Source organism: Palaemon carinicauda, chromosome 18 (assembly GCF_036898095.1).
Source record: "Palaemon carinicauda isolate YSFRI2023 chromosome 18, ASM3689809v2, whole genome shotgun sequence".
NCBI lineage: Eukaryota > Metazoa > Arthropoda > Malacostraca > Decapoda > Palaemonidae > Palaemon > Palaemon carinicauda.
In genome coordinates this window covers 60093826-60103825 of record NC_090742.1, presented here as the reverse complement: position 1 = coordinate 60103825, position 10000 = coordinate 60093826, and the positions used below count along the sequence as shown (strand labels likewise).

Below are 10000 nucleotides of genomic sequence, written 5' to 3'. Positions count from 1 at the left end.
GTGTTAGTCATTTGTTTTCATAGCTGCCCCTTCTGCCTTTTATTTCCAGGCTCCGGAATCCCCTACCCTCCTCCGTACTCTTAGAATCCCTATGTGCCCATGACCACCACCCTCTCACCAAGTAGCAGGTTGCCACCCAGTAGGACGAATAAAATGGACAACCTTTCTCTTGCAGTCGAGACCTGCGTTGGACTGGGTATGTTTCTGTCTTGTATAGTTCATGGTTAATTATATAGATCGATAATTAGATTATTTGATGCACATAATTGATAGGTTGATAAGTATTTAAGGTTGGTAGATGGAAATTTCAATGGGCAGAAAATTTATGTGACCAAAGCTAGACTTCTGCTATGTGTTTTTAAAATCGAAACCTATGGATTAAAGCAGCAAAATTTTAGAGATACCATAATTAGGTTAGTATTTTTTTAGAATCTCTCTCTCTCTCTCTCTCTCTCTCTCTCTCTCTCTCTCTCTCTCTCTCTCTCTCTCTCTCTCTCTCTCACGAGGTAATTATGGCCTATATCACATACTAGAAAGAAAGAAAACACGAATGTGACTATGACGGTTGGTTATATCTAGGTCTATAGAATATTCTAGAGAACTTGGGTTGTACAATGCTCTACCCTGTGTGAGTCACTGGCAAGACTGATTACACTGGCTACCGGTAAAAGCGAGAATTGAATACAAGCTACTCTTACTAACGTTTAAGATACTGAACCAAAATGAACCAAAATATCTAAAAGAATGCCTGAATAAACTAGAACTAGAAACAAAATTTAACACAAGACACATGAGTGATAAACATAGGCTATCTGAACCAAGAACAAATAGTAAATTTGGTGAAAGGGCTTTCAGGTGATGTACGCCTAGACATTATAATAATCTGCCAACTGAAATGAAGGACCTAAAGGGAGCAATTGAATTTAAGAAGAAACTAAAGACATTACTTTTCACAAGATCATATGATTTGGAAGATGCTACAATCAAAGAATTGTATAAGTTATAATGAAAATGTTTCGTTAGATGATTGATATGGACCCGCCCGAGAAGTAGTTCACTCGACTTCAGTGGAGGGTTGGATTTAAACCCAAAATAAGTAAACAAATAAAGGTAAAACTTGCATTTAATAGCGAGACGAAAACCAACCGAGACGAAATATCTTAGATGTAGCCGGAGATTCTGTTCATACACACTAAATGGCTGACTTGTAACTGTCACAAGACGCACTTTCCTGTATCTATAAACCTTACTGTAGATGTCTGCAGAAATTGAAGTAAGTAAATTTCAAGGAAAACTAGGCATCGTATGTAAGCGTATGTATGTGAAATTACTTCGGCAGACTTATGTGAATTACACTTACAAATCTTTATTTATAAATTTAAGTCCTTCGAGTTTGTTGACACTCCAATAGTAAGAAGAAACTAGATGATTGAGGTATACACACACACTTACGTTTGCTATTATTATTATTATTATTATTATTATTATTATTATTATTATTATTATTATTATTATTATTATTATTATTAGCTAAGCTACAACCCTAGTTGGAAAAGCAGGATGATATAAGCTCAAGGGCTCCAATTGGGAAAAACAGTCTAGTACAGAAAGGATACAAGGAAATAAATAAACTATATGAAGCATGGTTTTAGTCGAAAAAGGAGTGTTAAAGCAGTATTGCTTATGCTTAATAGACTGTTCCTTTCAAAGGATTATTAATTTTTTCATCATTATATATCTCGTCCTACGCCTATTGACGCAAAGGGCCTCGGTTAGATTTCGCCAGTCGTCTCTATCTTGTTACTGCTCTGATTGTATTGGTCCTTGTTTCCTTTCCTCACTGGGCTATTTTCCCTGTTGGGACCCTAAAAACATCATGCTTTTCCATGTATGGTCGTAACTTAGCAAGAAATAATAATAACAATAATAATTCATCATCTCCAACTTCACGCTTCATAATCCTCAGCCCAGGGCCCTCACATGGGTGGGTGGGTGGGGGGGGGGGGGGTTTGATGGCCTGGGGAGGCACTTTTTTAGGGGTGCAAAAATAGCCTGGACTTGCCGTCCCTCAAAATTGAAATAATAATAATTAGCGGGTAAAGGATGAAAGCTTTGAAATTTTTTACCGCAAATTATAATTTTTGCAATTAAGCCATTAAAACAAAAAGAAATTAAAATATTTCCCCGATTTTTTTCTTTTTGAAATAGAATTAATCACCCTGACAATGAAAATCATACAATTACAAATTTTTGCCTCAAAATATCTCCGTTTTCTTTTACATTTTCTGTTCATGCACGCTCAGCTGACTGCTTGTGACGAGACAGCCTGTTCACTGCTACTTACGGTACCCTATATTTATTGTTATCAGATATTTTGTGACGAATCACTGATAATGTCGATAGATTAAGTCACATAGGTCATGGTTAAAGAGCGTCAGAAGTATGACAAACAAATATAGAGCATTTATGATGATGTTATGAAAGCTTCGATAGGCGGCCTGCCGCCTTTGGGTACTCTGACACTTGCACGACTTTTTGCCACGAATTTGTCGTGGCAAGTCGTGACATTTTGTGGAACGAACTGGAAGATAAAGAAAAAAAAGAATACCTCAGAATTACAGCTGACCTGTCCACATTGACACAAACTGGCACGACGAGTTCATGCATAGTTTGCGCACTTCCCGCATCGTCCCGACGAGTTCACGAACAGTTGGAGCATAATTCACGACCCGGTCACGAAATTTTGTCGTGACCAAAATTTTGAACATTTCAAAATTCTCGTCACGACATGCCACAATGTCACGACGGGTTGACGAACACTTCACGCCAGTTCACGACTCAAGTCGTGGCAATGTGTGCCACAAATTTGTGCAAGTGTCAGCCTGGCTTTTGAATACACGTGTTGAGTTTTTGTCTCTTATTTGCTCTTGACTTTACAGAAGTCGCCTTATAAGTAGTAATATTTATTTGTAGTAATATTTATGAATAAATATTACTTAGTACAAACTGAGTTTGGTTATTCGTTTTTTTTCATTCAGATTTTCAGTAATTCATGAATTTTCCATAAGCAAAGCAAGAAAATTAATTTGTTAAATGTTAAAAAACTTTTGCCCAACCTGGTATGTGTAATATATATATATATATATATATATATATATATATATATATATATATATATATATATATATTATATATATATATGTATGTATATATATATATATATATATATATATATATATATATATATATATATATATATATATATATATATAAATATATATTTATATATATGTATATATATACGGTATATATATAAATATATATATTTATATATATATACCGTATATATATATATATATATATATATATATATATATATATATTTATATATTTATATATTTATATATATATATATATATATATATATATATATATATATATTCATATATATATATATATATATATTCATATATATATATATATATATATATATTTATATATATATATATATATATATATATATATATATATATATATATATATATATATATATGTAGTATATTCCATTTTCTACCAAGTAATGAAAAGTATTTATGTATTTATTTTCTTCCTAATTCTGATATGTAAATAAATCTTGTGAATATTTGATAATGAAATTAATTATGATATGATTGAATGTTTCTGTACTGCTGATGGAATTTTGTTTTGAAATCAACTTATTTTCTTTTACTTCAAAGTCTTCATTGCTGTTAATATGTATTTATGACGCAAAAATTAAGAGCAGTTTACTTTTTGTTAATCACTTAATATAAAATACTTTTTCACCAGTGTAATTAATCTATTAATATATATTTCGATATCCTGTAACTAGGCCTTACAGTATAGGTAGGTTTCTATATACGGAGCCATGGGCAGCGAAGTGATTTAAAAAGGGTGTGGGAGCGGGGGGGGGGGGTCGTTAGTAGAGAACTTTGCCCTAGGGCGGCAGCTAGGTATGTGAGGGCCCTGCCTCAGCCATGTAGGCCTGGGTCTTTCAACTCTTCTAGTGCCTTGTAGAGCCTGGCTAAACATTTGGTGAACTAATCTCTTTTTGGGGGAGTGCCAAGAGCATTCATTTCTTTTAAATCAATATTAATCTAGCATTTTCTAACATTTCTCTGTCACTATAAGTTAATTCTCTCGAAACCAAACAGAAAACATTGAAACTGCCCTTCCTTCCTTCCTTCCTTCCTTAATGGTTGCTTGTTGCTTGTTTTGGGTTTAAATCCAACCCTCCACTGAAGTCGAGTGGACTACTTCTCGGGCGGGTCCATATCAATCATCTAACGAAAACATTTTCATTATAACTTATACAATTCTTTGATTGTAGCATCTTCCAAATCATATGATCTTTAGTTTCTTCTTAAATTCAATTGCTCCCTTTAGGTCCTTCATTTCATTGGAGTTCGACTGGGTTTCAATAATCACTCAATATTCTCTGGACAAAACCAAAAAAAAAAAAAACAAAAAAACATCGAAACTGCCCTTCCTTCCTTAATGGTATCTCGTTATTTCATTGGAGTTCGACTGTTTCAATAATCACTCGACAAAGCCCCGATGGAAAGCAACGAATATCACGAGGGTTTTGGAATGCAATCTTGTGATCCGACCACGCGAAACCTTATAGCTTTACTCAGCGAAGGGGAGGCTGTCTAGGCATTTCTGCTTTTATTTTATCTTTTGTTAGAATTGTATACGCTTATTCATACTAGTTATTGCGGAATAAAGTTATGAAAGGCTCAATACTACAAAGTATTCTAGAAGTTTTATTTCAGTTCAAAGTTGCAGCAAATGTTTTTATGTTGACCAGGCTGACATGAGTCCTTTTATAGTTTATATATGGCACATCTGTTTTTAACGTTGTTAATAGTTTATATATGACATATCTGTTTTAGACGTTGTTAATAGTATATATATGACATATCTATTTTGACGTTGTTACTGTTTTTTAGAATGATTTATTGTTAATTTGTTCCCATCATTTATTTAGTTCCTTATTTCCTTTCCTTACTGGGCTATTTTTCCCTATTGGAGTCCTTGGGCTTATAGCATATTGGTTTTCCAACTAGGGTTGTAGCTTAGCTAATAATAATAATAATAATAATAATAAGGACGAAATCTCTAGACCCAAGATTCGTTTTACTATGAACGAGTTCCCTAAAGCCAAACTTCCTATTGCTTATATGTTATTTTCCCACACATATTCTCATTTAAACTTTAAATATACCTTTTGTATACCAATCTCGATATGACATTTAGTATGAGGAACGAAGATCTATACGAATGATCATCTCACTGTGGTTGAGACTTTCGCCTGAAAGACAAGCAACCGGTGTGGTTAGCCAGCAACAAAACCACTTCTGTTGAACCTGACACCAGACAAGTATTTTTTTTTATCATTCGTTGCCCGTGTAGTCAGTATGTACGCTAGTATCTTTATGTTTGTATTTATGTACAGTCTTTGGTTATTTGACCGTAGCTAGAAAGTAACCTTAGCTTTATAATGTGAATCACATATTGAAATAGACTAATATCTATTGCAGGTTCGTGACAATTTGTACAGCTGTTTCTGCAACTCGTTATTTAAGTGATAAGGATTCTAATACTAGATAATAGGGGATGATATCATTTATATTCAGACTATTCAGCCTCAAGTTTTTAAATCTATATAAAAATCTTGAAAACTGCCCTCCTCTTTTCCGGTACTGGATTCAGCTCTGATCATTTCATATAATAAAGGATAAGAATAAGTTTTTATATATTAGTATACATAGCGTGTTAGGAATATCTCTGAAAGACCTTTTGGCCTCCTTGGCAAAGAAGAGTCTGATTGTAATAAGACCAGTGTTAACAAGTGGAGCGGAAACGTGGACAATATAACGAAAAGAAGCAAAGCTTGAGAGAACAGAGGTGAAAATACTGAGGTGGCTTATGGGAATATCACTGCTTGAAAGATTAGACAACGATGAAATAATATGGCAGGCATAGTAAAGATTACAGAGTTGATAAGATGGTGCGGCTATGTGTTGAGGGTGGACTGTTGGGAAGGAGTGAAGAGAGTTTGGGCGAATCAAGAGGGAGGGAGAGAATTAGGACGATATGAGGTGAAGGATGATTGTGAGAGAAGAGGTTTGGTAGAAGATGATGCCTTTGATGGAAGGCATTGGAGAGGGCACATCAGGAAACCGACCCCTTAACGTAGGGATAACAGTAAGGAAGAAGAATACATACATGGTACTGTTTTTTACTACAAGCTTTCTTTGTCATAGAACTTTATAGATATATTTAATGGTAAGAGAAAGATAGGCCTTCAAAATATAATCATTATGAGACTTCACATCTTTGCTCCATCGTTGTCTGGAATATTGTTCTTGTTTTTTATGTCAACAAGTTACTCAAATCGTTATCTCATGAATGACAGAGACCAGGGACACTGACTCTACTGGCCCTTAATTCAATGCCACTACAAAATTTTCTTAATTCTTTACAGGTAAACATATGCCCTGTTGTATCATCTTCCTCATTGTGTATCGTTGAGTTGAAGGGGAGTTATCCCCACCCCTCAAGCAGCCATGTAACTTCCCCATTAAGTCCACCACAATCTTGCATTTAGTCTAGGGACATCGCACCGGCGGCTCAAAATTCTAGTGATTTCCAAACCATTCTTTTCAGAAGGTGTTTGTTTATTACTGATTTCGCAGTAGAACATTCTTCTTCTTCTTCTTGTTCTTCTGCCATCTTAGGAAATTCTCTCTTCTCTTTCTTTTCCCACCGCAATTAGGATACTGTCCTTTCTCCCACTGCCATTTTTAGGACATTCTCTTCTCTTTCTTCCACGGCCATTTCTAGGTCTTTCTATTTTTTTTCCACGTCCATTTTAGGACATTATCTTCGTCCACTGTCATCCTGGGAAATTCTATCTACTTCCACTGCCATTTTTAGGATCTGATTCTCCTTCCTCCACTGCCATTTTTAGGATCTGATTCTCCTTCCTCCACTGCCATTTTAGTACATTCTCTCTTCTTCCACTGCCATTTTAGGACATTCTCTCTTCCTCCACTGCCATTTTAGGACATTCTCTCTTCCTCCACTGCCATTTTAGTACATTCTCTCTTCTTCCACTGCCATTTTAGGACATTCTCTCTACCTCCACTGCCATTTTAGGACATTCTCTCTTCCTCCACTGCCATTTTAGTACATTCTCTCTTCTTCCACTGCCATTTTAGGACATTCTCTCTTCCTCCACTGCCATTTTAGTACATTCTCTCTTCTTCCACTGCCATTTTAGGACATTCTCTCTTCCTCCACTGCCATTTTAGTACATTCTCTCTTCTTCCACTGCCATTTTAGGACATTCTCTCTTCCTCCACTGCCATTTTAGGACATTCTCTCTTCTTCCACTGCCATTTTAGGACATTCTCTCTTCCTCCACTGCCATTTTAGGACATTCTCTCTTCCTCCACTGCCATTTTAGTACATTCTCTCTTCCTCCACTGCCATTTTAGTACATTCTCTCTTCCTCCACTGCCATTTTATGACATTCTCTCTTCCTCCACTGCCATTTTAGTACATTCTCTCTTCTTCCACTGCCATTTTAGGACATTCTCTCTTCCTCCACTGCCATTTTAGTACATTCTCTCTTCCTCCACTGCCATTTTAGTACATTCTCTCTTCTTCCTCTGCCCTTTTAGGACATTCTCTCTTCCTCCACTGCCATTTTAGTACATTCTCTCTTCCTCCACTGCCATTTTAGTACATTCTCTCTTCCTCCACTGCCATTCTAGTACATTCTCTCTTCTTCCACTGCCATTTTAGGACATTCTCTCTTCCTCCACTGCCATTTTAGTACATTCTCTCTTCTTCCACTGCCATTTTAGGACATTCTCTCTTCCTCCACTGCCATTTTAGTACATTCTCTCTTCCTCCACTGCCATTTTCGTACATTCTCTCTTCTTCCACTGCCATTTTAGGACATTCTCTCTTCCTCCACTGCCATTTTAGTACATTCTCTCTTCTTTCACTGCCATTTTAGGACATTCTCTCTTCCTCCACTCCCATTTTAGTACATTCGCTCTTCTTCCACTGCCATTTTAGGACATTCTCTCTTCCTCCACTGCCATTTTAGTACATTCTCTCTTCTTCCACTGCCATTTTAGTACATTCTCTCTTCTTCCACTGCCATTTTAGTACATTCTCTCTTCTTCCACTGCCATTATAGGATATTCTCTCTTCTCCCACTTGTCATTTTAGTACATTTTATCTTCTTCCACTGCCATATTAGGACATACTCCCTTTTCCCACTGCCATTTTAAGACATCTCTTCTTCCACTGTCATTTTAGGGTATTCTCTCATCTATAACTGCCATTTTATATTCCCTCATGTTCCACTGCCATTTAGGACATTCTCTCTTCCACTGCCATTTTAGGACACTATCTTCTTCCACTGCCATATTAGGACATACTCCCTTTTCCCACTGCCATTTTAAGACATCTCTTCTTCCCGTCATTTTATGACATTCTCCCTTCTTCCACTGCCAGTTTAGGACATTCTCCTTTCTTCCGCTGCCATTTTCGGACATTATCTTCTTCCACTGTCATTTTAGGACATTCTCCTTTCTTCCGCTGCCATTTTAGGACATTATCTTCTTCCACTGTCATTTTAGGACATTATCTTCTTCCACTGTCATTTTAGGACATTCTGCCTTCTTCCACTGTCATTTTAGGACATTTTATCTTCTTCCACTGCCATTTTAGGACATTTTATCTTCTTCCACTGCCATTTTAGGACAATCTCTTCTTCCACTGCCATTTTAGAACATTTTTCTTTTACTGCCTTTTTAGGACACTCTCTCTTCTTCCACTCCCATTTTTGGACATTCTCTCTTCTTCCCTCGCTGCTCTTTACTTAGGAAGTACTCAAATACACCAAAAAACCCTCGTAGTCACGTTAACGTACTCTTAGGAGAAGGAAATCCATGTAAGTCTGGCTGTAGCTCACACCCACTGTCTAGATATACCTAGACCGTGCACATACCTACCGAAGAAGCCATAGGATTTCTCCTACCGTTAGCGATGACTCTTCTAATCCCATCATTGGAGGGGAAAGACGGAAAAGGAAAGATACATGTCTTGAAGTATCTCGGCTTCCTGTTAGTTTATAGTATTTGTTTACGCATTAATGGTAAATAAATACACTACGTAGACTTTAGTCCATTTCTTTTAGCGAGTCATATTTGCACCGACTCGCAGCGGTGCCCTTTTAGCTCGGAAAAGTTTCCTGATGGCTGATTGGTTGGACAAGATAATTCTAACCAATCAGCGATCAGGAAACTTTTCCGAGCTAAAAGGGCACCGTTGCGAGTCGGTGCAAATATGACTCGCTAAAAGAAATGGACTATAGACAGTCGAAGTTTTGGTAAGTCATATTTGGCAATTGACTGATCATCATCATCATCATCATCTCCTCCTACGCCTATTGACGCAAAGGACCTCAGTTAGATTTCGCCAGTCCTCCCTATCTTGGTCTTTTAAATCAATACCTCTCCATTCATCATCTCCTACTTCGCACTTCATAGTCCTCAGCCATGTAGGCCTGGGTCTTCCACTCTTCTAGTGCCTTGTGGAGCCCAGTTGAAATTTTGGTGAACTAATCTCTCTTGGGGAGTGCGAAGAGCATGCACAAACCATCTCCTTCTACCCCTCATCATGATCTCATCCACATATGGTACTCGAGTAATCTCTCTTATTGTTTCATTTCTAATCCTGTCCTGCTATTTAACTCCAACTGTTCTTCTAATTGCCAGTCTCTCTCTCTCTCTCTCTCTCTCTCTCTCTCTCTCTCTCTCTCTCTCTCTCTCTCTCTCTCATGGAGAACACAATCATGAGATAAATTGTTTTGTTTAATTTGTATGAGTTTTTCTACAAGACTATTTTGCTTGCACACACACACACACACACACAA

The 10000-nt window shown here is 36.7% G+C and overlaps 1 protein-coding gene across 6 annotated transcripts in view; it reads left to right on the top strand.

The window, feature by feature from the left end:
• LOC137657826 (retinol dehydrogenase 13-like) overlaps positions 1 to 10000 on the top strand; it is an 84203-nt gene that overhangs the window by 53050 nt on the left and 21153 nt on the right. For 3 of the 6 annotated variants that reach the window (XM_068392393.1, XM_068392392.1, XM_068392391.1), the window contains one exon: positions 50 to 196. The exons of the other annotated variants lie outside the window; for them this stretch is intronic. In XM_068392393.1, the coding sequence (XP_068248494.1) occupies positions 100 to 196 (97 nt within the window). In that variant the 5' untranslated portion in view covers positions 50 to 99. The remainder of the gene's footprint in view (positions 1 to 49; positions 197 to 10000) is intronic. 6 annotated transcript variants of the gene reach the window in all.